Source organism: Carlito syrichta, unplaced genomic scaffold (genome assembly GCF_000164805.1).
Source record: "Carlito syrichta isolate Samal-C Ts95f unplaced genomic scaffold, Tarsius_syrichta-2.0.1 Scaffold302842, whole genome shotgun sequence".
In the NCBI taxonomy this organism is placed as follows: domain Eukaryota; kingdom Metazoa; phylum Chordata; class Mammalia; order Primates; family Tarsiidae; genus Carlito; species Carlito syrichta.
Window position 1 is genome coordinate 647,721 of NW_007246938.1, and position 27,019 is coordinate 674,739.

The following is a 27,019-nucleotide window of genomic DNA, read 5'->3' on the forward strand; positions in this document are numbered from 1 at the left end:
CCGCGTGCCCAGGTCCGACAGGTGCTGTCAAGCCACCTGGGCTTTTTCCTCCTGATTCCCACTTTGTCCGCGCAGGGCTGGCGATGAGGGGGCGCACTCCCGGTGTCCTGCTCCAGACGAGGTCTGTAGCATACGAGGCAAAACTTGGTTACCTAGCTCTCTGCGGGCTTGCGCCCCATCTTAGTGCGGAAGCGCGGCCGGACGCTCTGCAGACGCGCGCCGCCACTTGGCTTGCCCGGGTTCTTGGTGTTACGCTGGCTACTCCTTCCACAGACCCCGGGCTTCTTTTAAAGGCTCATTGAATCACTCTTCTCATTCCTTCCACGACTCCTTCAGTCCCTTATAAACGAGCTTCTGTGGTTTCCACCAAAAATGCCTCTCTGGGTCTGGACTCAAGCGACATTCACTTCCCCCAGCGCGCTCGGCGTCGCAATCTCTAGGGCTCGGTTTTGCAGGAGCGTGTTCTGGAAAAAAAGCGGGCGCTGAACCTCCTCTCCACCTGTCCTCCCAAGTTTTCTCCACGAATCTCTGGGGATCTGAAATAATACCCAAACTAGACAAAGCGCTCAAGGTTGAGGATGGTGGTTATGGCCACAGGGAGCGGGTGGTCGCGGTAGCCCCCAGTATGGCCCATTTTGCTGCAGGGTAGACTCTGCGGGAAGGGAGGCTGAGATTCTAACACAGCGCAGTTCCTTCCTCTGGTGTCGGGGTTGGGAGGCTCAGCGCTCAGTAATACCGGTCTCCATTCCCGTTTGGCGCGCACGCGACTGGAATGTGACTGGTGCGATCCCAGCAAACCTCACCGCGACCCCAGGGCCACGCTGGTGGGACCGAAAGGGCGCGGGGACTGACCACAACTCGGCATGGCCGGGCACCTGGGCGCTGGCCGTGGGGGGGAGGACCTCGGGAACTTGTGAGAGTGAGCAGAGAAGCTATCGAGGCAGCAGAATTCTCCCCCACCCCTCACTGCCCATCTTGGCCATCTCGGACCCGAGTGAACGCACCCGTTAGAGTGAAGAAGCAGGAGGTGTGGACAGGCTGCGAGGACACGTTTGGAACTCTCGAACTCCGGGCTATCTGCGCCGAATCCCTGCCAGCCAAGTAGGAGGCACCAGGGCTTTGCTGATTATGAAAAAGGGCATTGTGTACAAAGGCTATAGCCGTGCCACGCCTGGGCGAGGAACCCACATTTGCGTCTCTCCCCATTCCCAGTCCCTAGGTTACCGCAGCCTCCTCGGCGGCTCCTCCGGCTGCTCGGGCCCGGGAACCTGCTTCTTCAGCTCACAGCTTTCCAGGGCCTGAACTAGAAATCCGAGACTTCCCAGGGCTGGGGGATGGGGGTGTGTCCCCCTACGGGCGAGACTCGCGCTTTACCTCTTAAATCTGTAATGCCACGGCTCGGTAGGTCCCAATGTCCGCGGTGGTCCCCAGCACACGTGACCTGGGGCACAAGGCCGAGGAGATCTGTCGGCCCAGATGAGGGCAGATGGCGGCCACAGGCCCCTCAGCCTTGCTGGAGTGGCTGAGGCCTGGGCACAGGAGGGCCCTGGTGGACCTGGGGGCTGATGTTCCCGGGGCTTCAGAAGACTGAGACTGCAGTGGCTGCTGCTGATGGTTTTTCACTCCCTAAAGCCTCCTAGATGTTCCCAAGTCTCTTGGCCTTTTTTTCTCTTCCAAGTTTGCATTTAGTGGTCAAGGTTTGCTCGACTGACCTGTGTGTATGACAGGTGATAAGGCTACGATTTTAGGATTCTTACTCTAAAACATATTTCCAACACAGACCTGACAGATATTCAGAAATATAAGACAAAATCGTTTCTCTAAGCTGTATCTCCCACCTCCGAAATTCCTTAGTTTCAGGAGAGAAAGTTGCTTGATAACAAAGTTCTCAGGGAATTTTTTCAAATACATGGAGTCCCCTTACTTCGCCATAAGCAGTTAATGTGTTAGATAGGAGTTCAGTGTACGGTTTCAGCGAAATTAGTGGATCTGCCACCGCTGACTGGGGACCCTGGACTGCTGCTATGAAACCTCTGTACCTCAGGTTCCTCAGGTAAAGTGGGGGTGGTAGTCTGAGCGCCCACATCTTTGGGAAGCTGGAGGGTTAAAGGAGCTACTCAGTGCTTGGTAAATGTGCGGGCTTATTGTAGTTGTTATTATTTGGTACGTGATGATAATTACCTTGACCTGAAGGTGAGGCTGTGCCATGGGAAAGAATGTGGACTGAGGAGCAGATGCCTGTGGATTTGGGGCTTCCTTCCGGTGAAACAACGCGTCTGGTGAGAATCAGGCCTCTTGAAACTGACATTCTCATCCAAATGTAAAAATGCCACTGACTGTATTTTTGCCTTTGAAAATTCCACATTAAGCACCACGAACTAAAGTAGAGAGAGTTCCACTCTCTTTTGGGGAGAACATCTTTATGACTTTATTGGGACTTAAGTTTCTCTTTAAAATCAAATCACAAATGTTTGAGTTTCTTAATGGGTAAAAACTGATAATGCCACCATCTCAAATAATAATATGACTAAAATCTTATTTGGCCACATTCTGTACTTTAGAGAGAAAAACTAAGGGACATTAGTTATTCCTCCATCTCAGGTCCATCTAAGTCAATCATTTAAAAACATCTTTTGTGTCATGTCTTTAGCTAATATTATCGAAATAAACACACTTGAGCATACATTATTTTTAAAAGTAATGATCTTTATTTAAAACAAATTCACTTATGCAACCAATTACTGCCTTGAATATTTCACACTTGATGCATTTATTTTTTAAAAGACAGGTTTAGAAATAAATATTTTTTTTGAGCAGTAAAAACTAGTAGTTGGGCTGGGTGCAGCGGTCACGCTTATAATCCTAGCACTCTGCGAGGCCGAGGTGACAGGATTGCCTGACCCTGCGGGTTTAAGACCAGCGTGGGCAGCTTGGTGAGACTTCATCTCTACAATAAATTAAAAATTAGCTGGGCATGGTGGTGCATGCCTGTAGTTCCAGCTACTTGGAAGGCTGAGGCGGAAGCATCACCTGAACCCGGCAGGTTGTGGCTGTGTTGGCAGTGAGGGTGCCACTGCACTCCATTCTGGGCAACAGAGTGCGACTCCAACTCAAAACAAACAAAGAGCCAGTAGTTGTTTTGACTATCTACCTTATATGATGTGGAGCTAGAAATATTCAACATACAAAGGTTTGTAGGAAGAATTGTAGTTTTATCCTTTTAGATATTAGTATGTCTTTAATCTGGGCCTACATAACAACTGTAGAGTTAACAATATTTAATCAATACCAAGTATTATTTATTTTAAGAATTAGTTTGGGGTGAATGACTGAGTGAGATCAGCAGCATTCTAAAGAAAGAACCCGTGATAGGTGTAAAACAACTAACACAGCAGGTGAAAAAAGAAGCCTTGTAGGCTGCAGGGTGGAAATTCTGAAGGTCTTTGGAGTAGCTAGAGCTTTGTGAACAACAAAAATAAAGGTGCAATCTCTATTTTGCAAATGATATCCATTGCTGTGTAGTGTAGAAACAGCCAGAAAGGAGTCTTTTTTGCGGGAATTTTTTTTTTTTTTACTTATACAGCTACATAAAACCAGAAAATTACACAAGTCTCATTAGAAAGAAAAAAGGTTCCTATCTCCACTCTTCACTTTTCACTTTCCAGAAGCAACTGTTTTTTAACTTTTATAGCTGTTCCTCTAGATATTTGCCTTCATTTCTCTAAATAGCATGCACTTTAAATTTTTTTCAGTTTTAGGTCTTATCTCTTAGTATCCTAGTAGAAGAAAATTCTCTATCTCATGATTCTACTACCTGTTAATCACACATGCAAACTTTCCTTTTAGTCATCCTGACAGTATTGTTGTGTCAAAATTTTTCTCAGAAGGCTGAGGTAAGAGGATTGCTTGAGTCTAGGAGTTCAAGGCTGTGAATTATACTTGTGAACAGCCACTGGTCTCCAGCCTGGACAACACAGAGAAACCCTATCTCTTAAATTTTTTTTTTTTTTACTGGTCAGGCATGGTGGCTCACATCTGTAATTCCAGCACTTGGGGAGGCTGAGGCAGGAGGATTGCTTGAGCCCCGGAATTTGAGACCAATCTGGGCAACATAGTGAGACCTCATCTCTACCAAAAAAAAAAAAAGCTGGATGTGGTGATGCGTGCCTGTAGTTCCAGCTACTTAGGCGGCTGAGGCAGAAGGATCACCTGAGTACAGGAGGTTGAGGCTGCAGTGAGTTATGACTGTGCCACTGCACTCCAGTCTGGGTGACTCAATGAGAACTTGACCCCCCCCAATTTTTTTTAATTAGCTCAGTATTGACTATCATGACTTACTAAATGATATTTGTAGATGAGTCATATAGGTTACTATGCTGACATTTCCTTTTTTGCTCTACTTATTTTCCTTGGAGTTAAAAAAAATCTGTTTTTGTTTATTTGCCTAGTTTCCTATGGATTTGTAACTAAATCATCTCCTAGTTCTCTATTTTAAGCCTCCTGAGCTGCTTCGGTTTAGTTATTTTGTAGCCATGATGCACAGCTGCCACTCTGGGTTCCTTCTTCAATATCTTCCTGGGCCTCGCATCACCTCTCTGTTGAACCTCATGCCTGTCTGTTCCTCTTTCCTGTTTTGGTGGAGCACGTCCTGAGGAGTTTTCTGAGAAAGGGTAGATGAGACTTAAATTTTGAGACTATTCATGACTGAAAAACTCACCCTATCCTTATAGAGTTCAAGATTGGAAGTCATTTTCCCTCAAAATTTGACACAATTGCTCCATTGTCTTCCAAACTCCAACATTGCTATTAGGAAGCTTGAATTGACTTGGATCCTGGACTTATTGCTTGTTATTTTGTTCTTCCTGGAAATTTTTAGCATCTTCTCTTTGCTCTCAATGCTTTAACTTTTCATTATAATGTACTTTGGTGTCAGTAGGTTGCCTTGTGCATTCGATAGGTCCCTTCTATCCAGAAACTAACATCTTTGAATTCTGGGAATATTTCTTAAATTATTTCTTTGAGGCCGGGCTCGGTGGCTCAGCCTGTAGTCCCGTGCTTTGGGAGGCCAAGGCGAGTGAATTGCCTGAGCCCGCGGGTTCAAGACCCGCCTGGGCAACTTGGCGAGACCTCATCTCTACAATAAATCAAAAAATTAGCTGGGCGTGGTGGCACACGCCTGTAGGTCCAGCTACTCAGAAGGCTGAGGTGGAAGGATCGCCGGAGCCCAGCAGGTCGAGGCTGCGGTGGCTGGGAGCGGCCTCTGCACTCCAGTCTGGGTGACAGAGTGAGATTTCAACTCAAAAAAAAAAAAAAATTATTCCTTTGATAATTTTATCTCCTTCTTTTTCTGTTTTCTGTTTCTAGATTTTTTTCCTTTCCTTATTTCAATGTTAGAGCTCCTGGATTCCTGGATTTATCCTCTACTTTTCTTTTTTTTAAGTTGAGAAAATAGGATTTATTGAGAGGACAGAAAAGCTCCCAGAGTAGGAGGGGACCTGAGGGGATTGCCCTATCCTCTACTTTTCTTATAGTTCTCCTATTTACTCCTTTTTTTTTTTTTTAAAGAATTCCTCTTGCTTGGCTATTTCTTTGACCACTTCTAAAATTAGTATTGAGTTTTTCATTTCAGTTATCATATTTTGACATACACTACTTTGCTTCCATGCAGTAACCTCCCTCCCTTTTCCCTTTCTAAGTTTAGGATTAAGCAGAAGATGAGTGCAGGAGTCAGATGGAGAACGTGAAAATATCCTTTTTATTGTTGCTGAAACTAGTTGAGGAACATGAATTTAGATCTGTTGCCAAAAGGGCCTGCTCACTATTATTTCCTCCCAGAATTAGGCAAAGACTTCCACTAAATCACAGATAGTGACATTCAGCTGCAGATTCCCCCCTCCAGGAGCCAACCTTTTACCGTATGACAAAAGTAGCCCATGAAGTGTGCTCTCTGCAAGCAGATACATCCCAAAGAGGAAGGATGAAAGGACTGAGTGCAGCATACCCAGTTGTAGGCTCATCCTTCAGACAATTCATTTGTTTTCCTCTTGTTGCAGGAGAGATGAGAAGAGGGTAGGTGAGTGCTCACTGAAAGATAAGGAATGTTAACCCATTGCTTCCAATGGAAACCTGAGATTGGAGAACCAATATCCCCCATCTCAGATATACTACCTAGAATATTTTTGGTCCTCTGAATTGATTTCTGTAGCCACCCCTTTGCGTTTCTCTCTTAAACATTAAAAAAAATAATTTTTGAGTCAGGGTCTCATTTTGATGCTCAGGCTGGAGTGCAGTGGCTCACTCATAGCTCACCTCAGACTCAGTCTCCTGGGCTCAGGTGATTCTTCTGCTTCAGCCTCCTGAGTAGCTGGAACTCCAGGAGCCTGCCACCACACCTCGCTAAGTTTTTGATTTTTTTGTAGAGATGGGGTTTCATTATGTTGCTGGTCTCAAACTCTTGGGCTCAAGTAATTCTTCTGCCTTGGCCTCCCAGAGGCACGAGTCACTGCATCCAGCCTCTGCTGTTCTTAAAGTGATTACAAGAATGTGCTGTAATAGTGAGGAGACATTTACAGAAATCACAGGAACCACATGATGGAGGATGGCATAGAATATTGCAAGTTCTTTGGCAAGGAGGAGAAAATAGCTCAGGATTAAGAAAAGCCTATTCGGAAAGTTAGAGTCACACCATTATACCTTCTTTTAGAAGTTTAACAATTTGATCAAAACATTAATATTTATATATTCAATTATACTGAGATACAAAATAGCCTGCATTAGGCATGTTACAGGAGAGCTGATGCTCTCTGTTCCTCTATAAATCTTACCGCCTGTTGGTAGGTGCTGGCAGCAAGTATGGTTCTCCTGAGTATGCCACATACTTCTCTGTATATTTTTCTTTTTCTTTTTTTTTGAGTTGAAGTCTCACTCTGTCACTCAGACTGGAGTGCAGTGGCCGCTCCTGGTCACTGCAGCCTCGACCTGCTGGGCTCTGACGATTCTTCTGCCCCAGCCTTCCAAGTAGCTGGAACTATAGGCGCGCGCTACCACACCCGGCTAATTTTTTGATTTATTGTAAAGATGTGGTCTTGCCAAGTTGCCCAGGCAGGTCTCGAACCTGTGGGCTCAGGCAATCCCAAAACGCTGGGATTACAGGCTGAGCCACTGAGCCTGTATATTTTTGTATATTTTTCAAGAGTTGTCCACAAGTCTGTTTATGCCAGTGTGCTTGTTATAAGTATGTAATTTAATTAGTTTTTATGTAAACCGATGAAACATGAGCAGGAAGATAAAACTACATTAATGAAAACTATTTAAAACTTTTTGATAGATTGTATGAAGGCAAGTTGCTGACTTTTTTTTTTTTTTTTACTGTTCAATTAGGTATGAATTAGACAACCATAAGAGGTTGGGGAACATCATAAAAATTTAGGATTCTTCATTTTGACTGCTTTGCCATTGCCATTAAGCATTTGCTACAACATGAACTGGAACTGGATGATAATGTGCACTAATAAAATAGTCAAAATCTGCTTAGATAGACAACACAACTCTGTGTCACTCTTAGTATAACTGGGTACTATCATTTAAAGAATGAATGTGTTCATCAGAAGGACTTGGTGGTGGTGGTGATGAGGAGCATCTTAGTTTATTTTCTGTTACTAAAATAGAATACTGCAGACCAGTTAATTTTTTAAGAAAATAAGTTTATTTAGCTCATGGTTCTCTAAAAAGTTTGAGGAAGTACAAAAGCATGGTGCTGGCATCTGGTGAGAGCCTTCTTGCTGTGTCATATCATGGTAGGGGGCATCAGATAGCAAAAGGGCAAGAGTTTTCCAGCTCAGGTCTTTCTTTTTCTTTTTATAAGCCACCAGCTCCATCGTGGATTCCTCACTCTGATGGTCTCATCTAATCCTAATTTATCTTCCCAAAGTTCCATCTCCAAATACCATCAACATATGAACTTGAGGATTAAGTTTCCAACACATGAAATCTAGGGGACACAATTAAACAGTAACAGGAAGAGAGAGAAGGAGAAGGGCCAGGAATGCAAACATAGGAAAAAAAAGTGCCAGTGTTGAGCAAAGCTTAGTGAAGTTTGTCTTTTGGCCCTAGTACCCAGCCTATTTGGTCCAGAACCAGGTGTATCTCTTAGATGGATGTTTAGAGTTGTCAAGACCTGGCACCTCTGACATCTGAGTCCTCTAACTGGACTTCCCTTAGAATTTGTATCTCCAGTTATCATGTCCAGGTTTGGGGCATGTTGACACAAATGTATTCATAACCATTCTGGTTCTCATGAATTTAAGTAATCTGCATTTCAGATTGTCTATAAATATGTGAGTTATGTTACTAGAAATCTACCCCTAAGCAATGTCTCTGCTTTCTTTGTTTATTTATTTTTATTAAAATTTTTTTTTATTTTAAAGATGTGGAGTACAATTCAGGGTTAGGTATACAAATATTCATTATGTTGATATACTTGTTGATGAGGTGTGCCCCCAACCCCTCCCTTGGCAGTTTCCCTCAACTGCCAATACCACCCTGCCTCTCCTGGCAGTTTCTCACTACTGCCAATCCCTTTCTTAAAGTATTATGATAATTGTTCAAGGTCTGCTTATGAGTGACGACTCTGCTTTCTATGTGCTGACAGGATGAAGTTCTGTGTCGAGGTGGAGATCCAGATTTTGATTAGTTGATCAAAAAATATTGAAGGCTGCTTGGTGGCCAGTTCACCAGAGATTCTTGGAATCTCCTGGAGACATCCACTTTTGGAATCCACACTTTTCAAACTTGTCCAGCCTCAGCCACTTGTTGGCTGTATTGTGGGACACCTGGGTTCTTTGTTCACTTAAGGGGCTAGAATGAAATCAGAGCTAAAACAAGGGTCTAAGTCATAATAAATAATTAGACGTTTCTTCAAAAGCTTCCTTACTGAGGCATCTTGGAATTTGATTATTTATCCCAAATATATAACTACACTTCCAGGCACAGACAACACCCATTCCCATAGTTATAGGTCTTTGGGAGTTTTATATTGTTTTAGAAACCATCTCTCTAGAGCTTTTACCCTGTACACGGAGTCCTTTTGTGGTATGAAATGTCGGAATCGTGATCTTACACTCTGAATTAACATGTGCAGTAAACTAAATATCAACAACAGTTTAACCCTCCATGCAGGTTGCCAAGGCCGCTTTGGCATAGCCTGAAGTTTGTTTTATGTCTTTCAGCACCCGTGCTTTTACAAAGAACATACACATTTTGGAGGAGGGCTGGCACACATCGTGATAATGCGGTTTACAGCACCTAGGTCTCTCCAGGTCTCTCCTTCACACACTGAGTATGCAGCAAAACACAGTGGTGCCGGTCATGGAGACTGGGAGACCATCAACAGGGATCAGATTGATTGGGTTATGGTCAAGTCCCCACTGCACTCCAGCCTGTGTAGCTCTTATGTGGTAGACAACAATATTCTGGAGTTGCGTAAAGCCTCTCAAACTCGACAGTTCTCTCGTAAACTGAGAGAACATGAGGGACAGATCTGGAATCTTGTTAAGGATCTCCTATAGATGTTGCAACAACCTGAAGATAGTGTTTTAAAATTCAGACAGCAGAATGTCTACAGCACTCCCTGAGTCCTCTGATTTGCCAAATGAATGTTCTCCCAAAAACCATAAAGTTTGCTTTTTCAGGACAATGAGTTAACCATGCTGTTAAGTATAAAAAGCAGTTGACGCTCCTCACTGACTTATTATTGGGCAAATCTGGTGATATACTTTTTTTAAAAAGACACTTTATTTTGAAATAATTTTACACTTTGGAAAAAGATTTAAGAAAGTACGAAGAATCTCTCCATACAGCCTTCACTTAAATTTTTACCAATTGTTAATATTTTGCCTCCTCTTCTCTCCTCTATTATTCATCTATCTATCTATCTATCTATCTATCTATCTATCTATCTATCTATCTATCATTATCTATCTATCTATTGATATATTTGTACATGTAAATACACACATAGATAATACTTTATATAAACCATTTGAGAGTAAGTAGAGTCATGCTTCTTTGCCACTAACATTTAAGTGTGTTTTTCCTAAGAACAAGGATGTTCATTTACATAATCACAGCATAATCATGAAAAGCAAGGACTTTAATGCAATCACAATTTTATTATCTAGGATACGAACCTCACTCAAATTTCATCAGTTGTCTTCAAAATGCCCCTTACAGTAAAACCTTATTTATTCTTTTAAGATCCAGAATCCAAACCGGCATCACACATTGCATTCAGTTTTCTGTTCATTTAAGTCTCTTTCAATCTAGGATATGTCCTCAGCTTATCTTTGTTATTCATGAAATTGACCAGTTTAAAGAGCATGGGCCAATTATTCTGCTGATTGTCTCCAAGTTGGGTGTGTGCCCACCTCCTTCTGATTAGATGCTTGTCGTCTATTTGGATGTTTCTGGTCCTCGGAGTGTTACAGCAGGAGGCTCATGAGTCTGTGTTTCGATGGTGTTGTTGGTGTCCATCTCTTGGTTATGGTGGTGTCTGCTAGGTTTCTTCATGATAAAGTTACTATGCATTCCCTCTGTAATTAACAGAGGGAATTCTTGGGGCTATTTAATTACTCATTCCCTGTCAGACATCCTCACTGCTGTCAGCTGCCCACCATGCTCTGTGAAGGGGTGTCTCACGCGTGTTGTCTGTTTCCCCCGCAGTGGTGATCATGTGTGCGAGCAGTGACACCATCCGGAGCATCATGCTGGCAGCACACAGGCACGGCATGACCAGCGGGGACTACGCCTTCTTCAACATCGAGCTCTTCAACAGTTCTTCCTACGGTAACTCTGCTTCCTCTTTCCCCTCTGCCAGGATGTCAAAAAGGGCATGTGAGGAAGATTAAAAAAAATTTGAATTATGTCCATGGATGTGATTTCTGTAAATATGGTTTTGGAAATTTGTGATTCTGAACACTCCCATAACTTCTCTTTTCTCGAGTTTTTTTCTTCTCTGACAAATAACTCGGTGCAAAAAGACACCATATGTATAATTGTAAGTAATTATATAATTGTATGTTTGTGTTTATATTTATGCAGGTTACACATATGTTTGTAATGGGTCACAGTGTTAAGTAAAATAACTGACTGCAAATAAGGTAAAAACATTTGAAAGCCACTGCTCTCAGCCCTGCTTCCTTTCAGATTTCTATGCCTTAAGCATTCCCTATATAGAAGTTCAGGAACCACCAACATACAGGTTTGAAAGTATTTAATTCTTTTTAATGGATCTGGGTAAGTTCCCAGGGTTCCTGTGATAGAGGGTGTTGAAGGAGCTTATTAAGATCACAGGAACAAAACAATTTCTCCCAAATGTGGATAGGGCTGTCTCTGAAGTAGACGCCATAAGGCTACAGAACATGTTCTCAAGCACCGCACACTGGCTGCTCAAGGCTGAGCAGTTATAGGGGGGACTGTAAGTGCACATAGCACAAACGGCATGTTTATACTGAGCTCCACTTCCCAGTTCTTGCTGACGAGATATAGTTGGACAGGATCTAAACCTTAAAACATACGCCCCGGTTTCCTGCCCTAATATCCTGGCTTACTGAAGCAGTAGATCATTGTGTATATACAGATAATCAAACACACTTCTCAAGGGGATAAAGAACAGTTGATGAAACAAAAGTAACCACCGCTTCCTGTAGTGGATAAAATCAGAGATTTGAGGCTTGCAAGGTAAACAACCTGTTTTGCTCTTCTTTTGGCCATGATAGTCTTTTTCTTCTCCTTTACACAAGTGGAGTGGTGATTATGGGTGGCAGTATTGAGTTTATTGAAATAGTGGTAGAAACTAGTGAAAATGAAATATACCGATTCTGAGATTTTCAAGTTGGCACCTGCAAATACAGAATTTAGAGGTAGTGCTTGTGGATGCACATTATAAATGGACAAGTACATTTATAATGTTCGTTCATGTGCACTGTGCTTCTGGTACCTAATACAAATGATAGGTACTAGAATTCCTTTCATCCATGGATGAAGCTGGCATTACTTCTTCCTGTTAATGACAATACATGAGTATCGTAGATAATATGGAAAACAGGGAAAAGCACAGGGCAGAAAACAAATTACCATGCTTCTGCCATCCAGATAAAAGTACTTGATAATTTTTAAGTATGTATATCCTGTTTAATCAATATATTTTACAAGAATATGATTCAATAAGATGATCATACTATTTACAGTATGTCTACATAATCTTTTATAATGTTGTTATATCATCTTTAATCAGTCTCTTATTTTTCAATGTTCATGATGTACCCAGCTTTTTGCTATTAAGAGCAATGCTCATCGAGTAGCCTTGTTTGCGCACACACGTATACACTCATGTGTTAAACATATATATTATCTGTAAAATAAATTTCTAGAAGTAGAATTGCTGGCTAAAGATGACATGCATTCAAGTTTTGAGAGATTTTGCCAAGTTGCCCTATCAAGAGGTTTATCAATCTTCATTTTCCCAAAAATGTATGAGTTTGTCTTCCTGTATTTTTGTCAAACCTGCATAATCTAACTTCAATGTTATTTTATTTAATTGGGTTTATTTTTGTGTTTATAAACAAAATTTTGCAATTTTCTTGATTTACAGCCTGCACCATTCTTGTTGAGTTTATTCTGAGGTGTGTTATGTTTTTTGTTGTTATTATGATCATGATCTTTTTCTGTTACATTTTGTAGTTATGTAGAAAAAATATAAGTTCTTGTTTATTAGTTTTATAAGAATTCCACACTGTAAATCTACTGCTCTAATAGTTTGTATACCATTTTCAAATAACAATGACAGCTTTCCCTCTATTTTGATAGTTGAACATCTTATTTCTTATTGAATTGGCAAGACCTTCCAGAATAATATTATTATCCAGAATAATATTATATAACAGTGGTGATACTTTAATTTTTGACTTTTTGTCTTAAAGTAGATGTTGAAGTATGCTTTATTACTGTTTTATAAAGTGTGATTTTAAAAATCAGAAACAAATGTTACGTTTTATCAAATGCATTTGACCTTTTGATATATTTTAAAATATTGAGCAATCATAGCATTCTTGGAATTAAGCATACTTTGTCATGATGATTTTTTAAAGATATATTGCTGAATTTAAGTTTTAAACATTTATTTAGGATTTTGAATCTATATTAATGAGTGAGATTTGAGTGTAGTTTTCTTGCCTTGAGGTGGTATTTTAATATCAGGTTCATATTAGTTTTATAAAACTAATTGGGATACTTTCCATTATTTTCCATATTTTGTAAAGGTTTACATTCCTTGAGCTATGGAAACAATTCAACTCTGTATTTGCACCTAACTGCCTTTCACTGGTAATTTTCGGGCAACTTAGAAAATCTTTTTATTATGAAATAACTTCAGACTCAGAGAAAACTTACTAAAATGATATATAAGTTGAGAAGTCCTTATCCAAAATTCTAGGGCCAAAGTATTTTGGATCTTGGATTTTTTTGGACTTTGGAATATTTGCATGTACATAGTGAGATATCTTGGAGAGGGGACCCAAGTCTAAACAAAATTCATTTACGTTCCACGTGCACCTTATACACAGCCTAAAGGCAATTTTATTTTTCCCTTGGGGTCACTGAATAAATTACATGTTGTGTGCCTGTGTTTTGACCTGTCACACATGAGGTCAGATGTGGAATTTTCCCGTTGTGGTACCATGTTGGTGCTCAAAAAGTTTTGGATTTTGAAATATTTTGGATTTTTGCATTAAGGATGATTAATTTGTATAGAGACTTCATGTACAGTAATGTGTTGCTTAACAATGGGGATACATTCTGAGAAATGTGTCTTTAGGAAATTTTGTCATTATATGAACGTCATAGAATGTGCTCACACAAACCTAGATGGTGTAGCCTGCTACACACCTAGGCTAAATGGGATAGCCTATTGTTCCTAGGCTACAAACCTGTAAAGCAAGTATGTTGCTGTATTGAATTCTGTAGGCAACTGTAACATAATGTAAGTATTTTAATATCTAAACATAGATTCTCTCTAAACATAGATTTTATTTAAACATAGAAAAGGTATAGTAAAAGTACAGTATTATAATCTTATGGGACCACTGCCATATATGAGGTTCATCATGGGCTGAAACGTCATTGTGTGGTGCATGACTCTACACATATTTTTACCAAACTTCCTCTATTGTTAATGATCTAAATAACCATAGTACAATGATCAAATGAACATTAACTACTAAACTAAACTAAACTTATTTGCAATTTTTTCCTTCTCCTCTTAATGTTCTTTTCTGTTCCAGAAGCCCAGACTGCCTTTAATTGTGCCTCCTTAGTCGGCCTCAGTCTGTGATAGTTCCTTATTCTTTTCTTGTCTTTTATGACTTTGACACTTTTGATGAGTACATTATTTTGTAGACTGTCTTTTAAAACATTACTGACAATCTTATAAGAAAAAAGTCATTTTTTTTCTTAATATGATCTTTCCAGGTTACTGAAGAGCTTGGAAGATCTTTTCAAATGTTTATTGGTCATTTGGATTTAACTCTATGTCTTTGTCCATTTTTCTACTCTGTTGTCATTTTAAAGTCAAAGGGCATAAATTTTTAATGTAATTTGTTTCATGGGTAGATAGATAATAGATAAATATGCAGCAAGCTCTTTCTTCCACTTTGTCTCTTCTCTTGTAGCTTTTCTTTCTTTTTTCTTTTTATTTCAATAGCTTTCGGGTGCAAATAGTTTTTGGTTACATGAATGCATTGCATAGTGGCAAAGAAGTCTGGACTTTAAGTGTACCCACCATCCCCACTTGTGCACATTGTACCCAATAGGTGATATTTCATCCCTGCACTCCTCCCACCCTCTCCCTTCTGAATCTCCAATGTCCACTATACCATTCTCTATGCCTTTGCAGATCCTTGGTAGCTCCCACTTATAAGTGTGAATGTGCGGTGTTTGGATTTTCTGTTCACTTGGGATGATGTTCTCTAATTCCATCCAAGTTGCTGCCGAAGACATTATTTCATCCTTTTTTTATGGATGAATAATATTCCATGGTATATTATATATGGTATGTATATGTATATGGTCTATATATGGTTTGTGTGTGTGTGTATGTGTGTGTGTGTGTGTGTGTGTGTGTGTGTGTGTGTGTGTGTGTCACATTTTCATTACCCACTGATCAGTTGATGGTCATTTAGATTGATTCCTCATCTTTGCTATTGTGAATTGTGCTGTGATAAACATCCGAGTTCAGATGTCTCTTTTGTATACTGACTTCTGTTCCTTTGGGTACAGATCTACTTTTAGTTCTTTGAGAAATATCCATACTGATTTCCATTGAGGTTGTACTAATTTGAACTCTCAACAACAGTGTATAAGTGTTCCCTTTTCACCACATCTGTGTTAGCATCTATTGTTTATTTATTTATTTTTAATGTTTTTTAAAAAAAATTGTAAAGACATGAGTTACAAGTCAGGGTTACACTTCCTCTGGTCTAGGGTTAGGTACCTTTAGTGATGTCATGTGCCCCCCTTTCCCTGGCAGTATCCCACCACTGTCAGTTCCTTTCTTATAGTATTGTGATAAATGTTCAGGACCCACTTATAAGTGAGAATATGTGGTTCTTTATCTCTGTGATAGATTACTGAGTATGATAGACTCTAAATCCTTCCAATTTGCTGCAAAGTCCATAATTTGTCATTCTTTATGACTGTATAGTACTCCATCATGTATATGTACCACTTTTCTTTATCCAGTCTGCTTTCAATGGGCAGCAGGGTTGGTTCCATGTTTTTGCTGTTGGGAATAGTGGTGCAGTAAACATGCATGTGCAGTTATCTTTTTTGCAGAATGATTTGAGTTCCTCTGGGTATATTCCCAGAAGGGGAATTGTTGGATCATATGGAAGGTCAATTTCTAGTTCTTTTAAAAATCATCACACTGGATTGCCTGAGCCCGCAGGTTCGAGACCTACCTGGGCAGTGAGACCTCATCTCTACAGTAAATCAAAAAATTAGCCGAGTGTGGTAGTGCATGCCTGTAATTCCTGCTACTGGGAAGGCTGAGGCGGAAGGATCGCCTGTCGAGGCTGCGGTGGCCGGGAACGGCCACTGCACTCCAGTCTGGGCAACAGAGTGAGACTCCAACTCAAAAAAAAAAAAAAAAAAAAAAATCATCACACTGTTTTCCATGGAGGTTAAACTAGTTTGCACTCCCACTAACAGTACAGAAGTGTTCCCTTTTCTTTGCATCCTTGCCAGCATCTGTTGTTTTTCATTCTGTTAATGATGACCATTCTTACTGGAGTTAGGTGGTACCTCGATGTGGTTTTGATTTGCATTTCTCTGATGATTAGTGAGGCTGAACATTTTTTCGTGAGTCTGTTGGCTGTTCATAAGTCTTCTTTTGAGATGTGTCTATTCATGTCTTTTGCCCACTTTTTAATTGCGTTGTTTGTTTTTTTCCTTTTGGCTCATTTGAGTTCCTTATAGATCCTGGATGTTAGGCTTTTGCCAGATATACAGTTAGTAAATATTTTTTTCCCATCCTGTGCACTGTCTTCCCATTCTATTGATGGTTTTTATTTTTTATTTTTAGTAATGGCCATAGAATATCTTTCAATTTTTTGGTATTTTCTCATGATAAGATTGAATTTATGCATTTTTGACAAAAATTCTTCAAAATAATGTTGTATTCTTCTCAGTGCATAGTACCAGTGCATAAGAAGGCATATTGATGTGACTTATTGCTGGTGACATTTGGACAACTTTTTAAAACTTAATTTCCCCTGAGTTCAGTTTTCTTGCTTCTTGAAAATTTAATTGCACGTAATTATACAAAGTGCTCTTAGACAACTTACAAAGTATGTTTGGTGTTTCTGATTAGATCCCCTTTATGAGACATTTTACACCACGTTTCCTCAGACTTCAGGCTCTGGTGTCAGTCTGTCTAAAAGCTATGCCACATATTGACTTTTAACTCTAAGAGCTAAGGGTTAAGAGCTTAACTCTAGCCGGGCTCGGTGATTCAGCCTGTAATCCAGCGCTTTGGGAGGCTGAGGTGAGTGGATTGCCTGAGCCTGCGGGTTCGAGACCTGCCTGGGCAACTTGGCGAGACCTCATCTCTACAATAAATCAAAAAATTAGCCGGGCATGGTAGTGCGCACCTGTAGTTCCAGCTACTTGGAAGGTTGAGGCGGAAGGATTGCTGGAGCCCAGCAGGTCGAGGCTGTGGTGGCCGGGAGTGTGCCACTGAACTCCAGTCTGGGCGACAGAGTGAGACTCCAACTCAAACAAAACAAAACAAAACAAAACAGAGCTTAACCTTAAATCTAGGCAAAGTGACATCACCCTGTCTTTTCCTGCAAGCCTTAGTTTTTTCTAATGATAATAATAGTACTTACCTTATGGCATCAGACAGAGTAATACATGAGGTGATATATGTAAGATAGCTAGCAACTTCTTGGAACATAATAACAATCTAATAAATGTTAGCTAGCTTTATTATTATAAATAATATTGGACCATTGCACATACTGCTTTAAAAATTACAGATATAAATAAATATTGATATACAAATATAAATAAATATTGGACCATTACACATACTGCTTTAAAAATTATAGGTTTAGTTTGTACATTTTTCTGTGGTGGTAGTTTTATACATTGATTTAGGGCCATGCATTCTGTTACCAAATAACTAATGTTAGTTTAATACATCTAAGGACCTGGGTGCATTAGGAATTGCATTGCATGCACATCACCAAGATGCCCAATAGTGATTTAAGCAATTGTAGAGGTTTATTCTCTCCCCTGGGAAATGTGGTCCATGATGCCATTAGGGATCCAATTCTATTTCCTGTTCCTTCAGTCTTAGTGCATGGAGTCCATTCTCAAAATCAAAGATGGTGGCTAGAACTTCAGGGGTCACGTATTAATTCTAGGCATGATAAAGGGAAATGACAACAGTCTAAAAGAGACCCTCCCACTTAATACGGTTCTCTCAGAAAGGCTTTCCAGGAAGCCCCACTCATTAACTTCTGCTTACATATAATTGGCTATTCCTAGATCAGGAAATGTGTGTGCTTTTAATTGGACTTATTGCTACCCGAAATCATTTTAAGAATCTTTTACTAAGGAATAAGGAGGAAGGGAGAGTGGATGTAGGGAGGCAACTATCCTTGTCTTCCACAGACCCTGAAGCACTCTTTTCCTGGAATAAAAGCAAATAAACAGAATCATTTGGTAAGTAGAATAACCTAGACTAAAGTTCTGCTATACATAATTAGTAAAGGGCCCTGTTTGAAGCTTTGTGCTCTAATAATTAGACATATACATGAAAATTTATTCAACATCCACCTCTCCCTGGGCTTCCTTATACAAACCCTATACCTGTTCTATAACAAGGTCTCTATTTTAATCACTGTTTACTTGACATTGGATTTTTAAAAGAAACATTGGTAGTGTGTCTATTTTTAAGGATTACTAGATTGTTTGGTCTTGGTGGACACTTAGAAAAAATTCTCAGATTTTCTCAAATTATGTGGTTACAGGAGTCCAGTGGGTAATATATAACGGGAGAGTCAAGTGATTGAAAATAAGATAACACGTGAGAGGAAGCCCCAAAAACTTGGAATTTATTTATAAAAAATGTGTATTTATTCTTGGGTGTTTAAACTTCAGTCATCTTCAAAGTACTCTCCATTTGATGCAATATACCTATTGAGATACCTTTTTCCACAGCTCAAAACAGTTTTTGAACTCATCAATTTCAATGCCTTTTAGCGCTTCTGCCGTTTTTTTGGTTTCACCTCTATTACACTGGCAAAACGTTTCCCTTTGAGGATTTTTTTCATCCAGGGAAACAAAAAGCAGTAGCTCAGCGCGAGATAGGGTGAATAGGGAAGGTGGGGGATGGAGGTTATGTCATTTTTGGTCAAAAACTGCTGAACACTCAGTGCAATGTAGGCAGGTACATTGTCATGGTGGAAGAACCTGTTTGCCACAACTTGGGCAAATTGTGACACTGCCTTCTCAAAACTTCTAGATAAAAACTTTGATTGACCATTGATCCGGAGGAACATATTCCAAGTACACTACAAGGGACCCACTTAAAAAAAAAAAGATAATTCTGGCTCCCCCCTTGTATATTAAAACAAAAAATATATATAGAGAAGATGATATATATTGCCCCTTAGAGTTTTTAATAGCACCTATTGGCATTTTTGTCATTGGTATTATCTTCTTAGAACATAAATTAGGTGGCAAGTTATTTGGGCAATTCTGTTCAGGACTTGGTGAGCTTTTCTCCTTTCCTGGGAACTCAGAAGGCACTAAAAAGGTGAGAATGGCAGTGTAGTAGAGATTGGTGATGAACATAAATTAGATTATGTAACTGGCTAAAAATGGAAAAATTACAGGAAAACTGGGGAGGGGTTGAATTTATTATGTTTTGCTATAAAAGCGATATATACACATTAAAGTCAATTTGGAACATAGAGAAAAGACAAAGAATTCTCACATAATCCTTCAATTGTAAACCCAAGGTGGCGTTACAGGTCTTTGAGCAAGCCGCAGCAACTTCTCTGCCGAAGTCAGCTTAGTTTAGACTTCAAAAAATCAGGCTGTTTCCATCCTAATGTATGTCTGTATGAGTCTATTCATCCATATATCTGCCCTTGGCTAACTTTCTCTGACTCATTGCTTGCTTGCTTGCTTGCTTGTTTCCTTGCTTTGGATGACTAAGATGTGTGCATAATTCTTTAGGAAGGGGATTGCTAAAATATACCACTGCAAAGGGATTGGGAAGGATGGAGAACAGGGGAGTGGCCAGGCTAGATGACTCAACTCTAAATGAATGAGGGATTCTTTATGAAGTATTAGTCTGATTTTGTGATCAAGTGATGTAATATAGGAATTGTATAAAAGGGAAGAATTGTCTGATACTGATCTGTTTAGAGATGTACTTCAGAGGCTCCTTGATTTGCATATTTAAAGTTCCTAAGATTATGACTTTTCCCTATTTTGGCTGTATAGCAAACTGTTTTAATCCATGGTTGGGCCTTATTGTTCCATTGAAGTTGTATCTTTGATCCATCAATAAATACTTGTGGGTAAAACAAACAAACAAAAAAACAGTTGCTAAGTAGCATTTTGCCACTTCCCCTGCCAATATTTTTTCCTCTGCTATTTTTGTTTTTAACATTTTTGTTATCCACTGAACATGCAGTTTTAAATCTTGGGACACTTCAGACTCAGGTGAAAAGAACATAGGTAGGGTCAGGCCCAGTGTTTGGAGTTTGGCCTGCATTTGAATGCTGCTCTTATCACTTATTAGCTAAATGACTTTGGGCACATTAATCTCCTTGAACCTGGTTCCTCATCTGTAAGATAGAGTTGTTATCAGCATTAAAGCATGAAATATTGGAGGCAGAGCACTTATGTGTGCAGTGGCATCACCCAGTAAGAGGTGCTGTTATTAACAATGGGCGTAGCTGGAACAGCCTAGCCATGGCAAGCATGTGACACTTGGAGAGGGTGGGTCATTTGGAGAGAGCTAATGTCAGATAAATGACCACCAAAGATCAGGAGCCACACAGTGCTGTGGGGCTGGCCCAGGTAAATGCCAGACATTCATTACTTGGGCAGATTCTGTGATGTCTCAGTTACTCATTCGGGTAACATATAGTGAAGGCTTACTGTATGCAAGGTTCTCAGTCCTGGGAGCTCCGAGCTCAGTTACCCCAACACAGGCAGCACTGGTGCAGGCACCCGGCCAAAGGATTGCTGAGTACAGGGCTTGTTGCCGAGTAAATTATTTCCATTTTCACAAATATTCCGAACCCTTCTCACTCTCAATGCAAGCTTAGGCATTTACATATTTATTTATTTTTGAGTCAGAGTCTTACTCTGTTGCCCAGGCTGGAGTGCAGTTGCATGCTCATCACTACCCCAGCCTCGATCATGCAGGGCTCAGGCAATCCTTCCACCTCTGCCTTCCAAGTAGCTGGGACTACAGGTGCGTGCGGCTACCCCCAGCTAATTTTTTGGTTTATTGTAGAGACGAGGTCTTACCAAGTCGCCCAGGCTGGTCTTGACCCCCTGGACTCAGGCAATCCTCTGCTTCTACCTACCAAAATGCTGGGATTATGGCAGTGAACCCCTGCACCTAGCCAAACTTGGCCATTAATATGACATTAGTACCCACCCCTCCTCTGAGAGTGCTTTCCTCAAGGTCATTGGTTACTTCATCATCACCAAGTCCGTTAGCCTTACTTGGGACCGTGCCTCTATGACTCTGAAGCAGCGCCATCCAGTGGAGCTTTCTGTGACGATGGCTGTGTTCTATTCTGTGCTGCCCAACACGGTAACCCCTAGCTGCATGTGATGATGGACCACTTGAATGTGATGGGGCAAGTGCGACTGAAGAAATGGATTTTTGATTTTAGTTAATTTAAATTTATTTATTATTATTTTTATTATAAAGATGTGGGGTACAATTCAGGATTAGGTATGCAAATGCTGATTATGCAGGTACCCTTGTTGATGAGGTGTGCCCCTCCCTCCCCAGCGGTTTTCCTCAGCTGCCAATCCCACCCCCACCCCTGGCAATTTCCCACTACTGTCAATCCCTTTCTTATAGTACTATGATAATTGTTTAAGGTTCACTTATGTATGAGAACATATGGTACTCTGTTCTTTGTTTCTGTGATAGATCACTGAGCATGATCACTAAATCCATCCAAGTTGCTGCGAAGTCCATATGTTTGTCCTTCTTTATGGCTGCATAATATTCCTTTGTGCATATGTGCCACATTTAAAAAAATCCAGTCCAGCTTCGATGAGCAGCATGGTTGGTTCCATGTTTTTGCTATTGCGAATACAGCGGCAACAAACATGCGTGTGCAGGTGTCTTTTTTGTAGAATAATTTGAGTTCCTCTGGGTATATTTCCAATAGCGGAATTACTGGGTCATATGGAAGGTCAATTTCTAGTTCTTTCAGAAATCACCACACTGTCTTCCAAAGAGGTTGCACTAGTTTGCATTCCCACCAGCAGTGTGGAAGTGTTCCTTTTGCTCCATATCCTCACCAGCATCTGTTGTTGTCTATTTTATTAACGATGGCCATTCTTACTGAGGTTAGGTGGTATCTCAATGTGGTTTTGATTTGCATTTCTCTAATGATGAGTGAGGCTGAGCACTTATTTTCATGTGTCTGTTGGCTGCCCATGTATCTTCTTTTGAGAAGTATCTTTTCATGTCTTTTATCTTTCATGTCTTTTTAATGGGGCTGTTTGTTTTTTTCCTTTTGGTGCATTTAAGTTCCTTGTAGATCTTAGATGTTAGACCTTTGTCAGATATACAGTTGGCAAACATTTTTTCCCATTCTGTGGGCTGTCTCCCTCCTCTCTTGATAGTTTCTTTTGCTTTGCAGAAGCTCATTAGTTTGATGAGGTCCCACTTGTCTATCTTATTTCTTACAGTATGGACATTTAGGGTTCTGATCAGGAATGGTTGCCAATTCCAATTTTCATAGGGTGTCTCCTGCATTTTCTGAGATTTTTATAGTTTGAGGTTTTACGTTTAGGTCTTTGATCCATTTGTAAATTAAATTTAAACAGTCACACACATGGCTATTGGCTACTCTTGTGAGACAGCATGACTCTAGAGTATTCAATATTGTTTCCATCCATCTTTTTTTTGGCAACCCCATGCTCTTAGCTTTGGTGACATAGCATTTTTTGGGTTCTCTGTTAGTGCCTCTCCATCTCTTTTCACTCCTCCTGCCCACTCAAAATAGCATCCCCAAAGTGTCTGTGCTCTGCCCTTCTCCCTTCTTTTTCTGCACACTCTTTCATATCCAGCAAGATAGCTCTTGGGTTCTAACTTTGAGCTGTGTGGTAATGACACCCAACACTGTCTCTAGCTCTCATTCCTCTTTCTGGCTTCAGACCACTATTTCCAACTCCAGCCTGGCACTGTCACTTGGACATTCTGCAGATGCCTTAGGTTTACCATGCCCTTAATTGAGATCATCATTTCCACGTCTACCTACCCCCTTCCATCTGGCTCTGCCACTTCATGTGATGATAACCTGTTTTCCTTTTCTCCTTGGTGTCATCTGTGACGTGCCTCCCTCTCTGTTGTCCCTGACTCCCTCGCTGTTGTACGGTCTCGAGATTCCTCTTGCACAAGCTTCTGCTTTCATTCTTAAGGGCTCTGCTTCCTTCTATGATTATAAAAGTAGTAAATTCTCACTACTGAAAATTTACTATATTCAGACAAATGCAAAAAAAGAGAAGAAAACTAGTTCATAATTCACCCAGATAACCATTCTTATTTTTATTTATTTTTCTCTTATTTTAAAGATGTGGAGTACGATTCAGGGTTAGGTACATAAGTGGTCATCGTATAGGTAAAGTTGGGGTACCCTTACTGATGTTATGTCACCCCCCCCGACAGTGTCCCACTACTGATAAATGTTCAAGGTCTGCTTTTGAGTGAGTACATGTGATACACAGATCTTTGTTTCTGTAATAGATCACTGAGTATTATAGACTCTAATCCTATTCAAGTTGCTGTGAAGTCCATCATTTTGTTTTTCTTTATGGCTGTGTAATATTCCATAGTGTATATGTGCCACATTTTCTTTATCCAGCCCACTTTCAATGGGCAGCATGGTTGGCTCCATGTTTTTGCTATTGTGATGAGTTCCTCTGGATATATTCGCTGAAAGGGGGATTGCTGGGTCATAAGGAAGGTTGATTTTTAGATCTTTAAAAAAAGTTTTTGGTGTGACTTCCCACATGCAACCTCTCATAACCTCTTGCCTGGATTGCTGTAGTTGTGAACACTCAGTGTCTCCCTGCCCTAATCCACTGCAATTTCCCAAGCCCAATTCTCATCATGTCATTCTTCTGTTCTGCTCATAAATCTCCAGAGGCACCCAGTTGTCTACTGAGTTAAGTTTGTCCCCACTGATGGGGCCTTATGCCAGGCCAACCTCTGCTTTCCTAGTGTTCAGCTCTGATATGGGGGATGTTACTGACACATCACAGTAAGAAATGCCCACAAAAGTAGAAAGTATTTGTATTAATTATGGTTTTGAATAGATGTTTATTTAGCTTGGCTTAACTTTATTAAGCAGTATTATTTCCATTCTTTTTTCCTATAAAACAAAATCCCAAAGTTATTACGTTTTAGACTGTAGTAGACATATATATTATACTGGATTTTGCTTCTTTCTAAATTAAAATATTTTGGATCATTTCAGTCACCAAGGTAGTTGCTGTTTCTAGTTCTATATGTATTTCCTCGTTACACAGCATAAAAACCTACAGGTTTGAGTATTTCACTTCTTGTGCCCCTGAGAGAACTCTTTCCCAGATCTGAAAAAACTCAGGTCCCTATGCCCAAGAGACATGCCCTCTGCTGAATCTTGATACTTTGCCAATTCAAAATGAATCAATAAATACTTATTGCATGCTATAAGTAATGGGTTCCTCTGTGGGATGAAGATTTCCTGGACACTCTTAGACTTTAGGGTCCATAGCCGGGCGTGGTAGCGCGCGCCTGTAGTTCCAGCTACTTGGAAGGCTGAGCGGAAGGATAGCGGGAGCCCAGCAGGTGGAGGCTGCAGTGGCCGAGAGCGTGCCACTGTACTCCAGTCTGGGCAACAGAGTGAGACTTCAACTAAAAAAAAAAAAAAAAAAAAAAAAGAATTTAGGATCTTCCTGGCAATGGAGTTGGCCCTTTAACAAAGGCCATGCTCTCTGTGTCCCAGTGATTGAGCCCAGCTGGTTTACCTGTCTCATGGCATTGATACCTTTTCACTGGCTCTCTGAGCACAAGTATGATTCTGCTCACCCTGTGGACTCCACAGTGTCTGGGAGGTTTCAGAGAAGAGGAGGAGGACTTTGTCAAGTTTTGTTTGGTGGCTTGAAATTTAATCTTGTGCTCATTGAACACAGATCTCGTCCTTAATGAATTCTGTCCTCAGCTGTGTCTTATTTAATTTTTAGCAGCTCCCTGGCACATAGTAAGCAATTAATAAGTGGTTGCTATAATTAGGATTATGATTATACAGATGCCTCCACAAACACATTCTTTGTCTCTGCCTTTTTTCGGGCTCCAGACCGAGGCTTCCAGCTGTCTACTGGATGCCATGCACATTTGCACCTTTGCCCATGCTATAGGCTCAGCCAAGCATGTCTTTCTATCCTCCTCTCCTATTAAAATCCTATTCACACGTCTAGGACGAGGCTAGGCTAATGGCGTCTCCTCACAGGAAACCTTTGGCCAGGTTGGTGCTCATTGCCTCTTCCTTTATACTCTGCGTTGTTTTTTTGTATCCCCCATGGTTAGCTGTTAGTCATACCCTGCAATAATTTGAGTTGTTTCTGTGTCTGACATTTAGTCTCTCTCTTGAATGCAGAGGAGACTGCTCAAGACATTTTTAATGCCCACCGTGGCTGTCTCAGGACCTTGCATGTAGTACGTAGCTTATAATGTTTATTTTATTCAAGCTGAGATAGCAATTCCAAAGCCATCAGGTCTTTGTTGAACTTACTCTGGAAGAGTAGAGTGAGTGCCGCAGAGTCCTGGCTGCACACCGCAGAGGCATCTTCATTGCTTAGCTGTTGGGCTCAAGGCCTTGCCATGGGCTGGAGGCTCAGGGCAAATTAACGACTTTGGTGCTGGACTCCAGGAATCATAATAAGGTCTAGGAAAAACAGCTAATTGTCAAAAGTTAAAGGTCCACCTTGCCTTTTGGGGCCCTGGAGGTCACATGTTTTCTCGAAAATGAAATAATAAAGAGAAGAATTATTATTCTTAGCCATGTAATCTGTCTTTACTTTTGTGAAAGAGTGACCTGGGATGTAGTGAGCTACCCAGCTTCTCAATGCCTCCGTTTCCTTATCTGTAAAATAGAGAGGGTCATAGTACCTACATCATGGAGTCTTAGGGGATTAAATGTCTTTATACATGGAAAGTGCTAAAAAATAGAACTATTATTATTATTATTTTATGTGCTTAATAAGTGTTAGCAGTTTTTATTACCATTGATGCATTGGTGGACATTGTCCAAGAAATAATTTTTTTAAGGTTATTGTCAGCACTAGAGAGATACAAATCTTTAAGTATTTCACCCTGAAGAGATTTAAGGAATATCAATAATCTCAGACTTTTTTCTTTTAACTGTGCTTGCATATGTATTTAATACTTGTGCATGTCTATTGTCGTGCAATGGTGCGACCTGTCATCTCACAGTTACATAACACCAGGTTTATTATACCACACTAACCACTTGGGTCACTTCCACAGTTGAATAAAAACTTACTTCTTATTCCTGCAGTGCTGAAACCCTGAGGGGCTGAAAATCGCAGTTACGTGGTTATTATAAGGCAATTACCTCAACAGTACTTTTCTTTCTTGCTCACATATCAAAGGAAACATGTCCAAAGGGCCTTCTTCTCCCTAACAGTCTTGACGTCACATTATACCCAAGTGCAAAACTATGACAATACCTCTCGCTCTGGCTGCCAAAAGTAACATGTAGGGGACACATCACAGTTGTAAAGGCAGAATGGCTTCTTTATGGTGACTGGCTTGGAATTATAAATATTTTTGTTTCTTCCGTAGGAGATGGCTCGTGGAAGAGAGGAGACAAACACGACTTTGAAGCTAAGCAAGCGTACTCATCCCTCCAGACAGTCACTCTACTGAGGACAGTGAAACCTGAGTTTGAGAAGTTTTCCATGGAGGTGAAAAGTTCTGTTGAGAAACAAGGGCTCAATGAGGAGGATTACGTAAGTGCTTGATTATGAGCCTAGACCTTCGGCATCCTGAAAACAGTCTTCTAATTAAGTCAGAGGTGACAGAGTGTCCCACTCTGAACCATTCAAAAATTCCTAGGTTCAAGTCTGAATGTCACTGTTGCCTTCTGTGTTTTTTCTTTTTTCTGGCTGGTTTTCCTCCCTCCCT

At 40.5% G+C, this 27,019-nt stretch overlaps 1 protein-coding gene across 1 annotated transcript in view; it reads left to right on the top strand.

Moving 5' to 3' along the window:
- Window positions 1-27,019, top strand: part of NPR3 (natriuretic peptide receptor 3) — an 85,145-nt gene that overhangs the window by 11,775 nt on the left and 46,351 nt on the right. Inside the window, exons 6-7 of the mRNA XM_021711884.1 lie at window positions 10,720-10,842; window positions 26,678-26,844. Coding sequence (XP_021567559.1) covers window positions 10,720-10,842; window positions 26,678-26,844 — 290 coding nt within the window. The remainder of the gene's footprint in view (window positions 1-10,719; window positions 10,843-26,677; window positions 26,845-27,019) is intronic.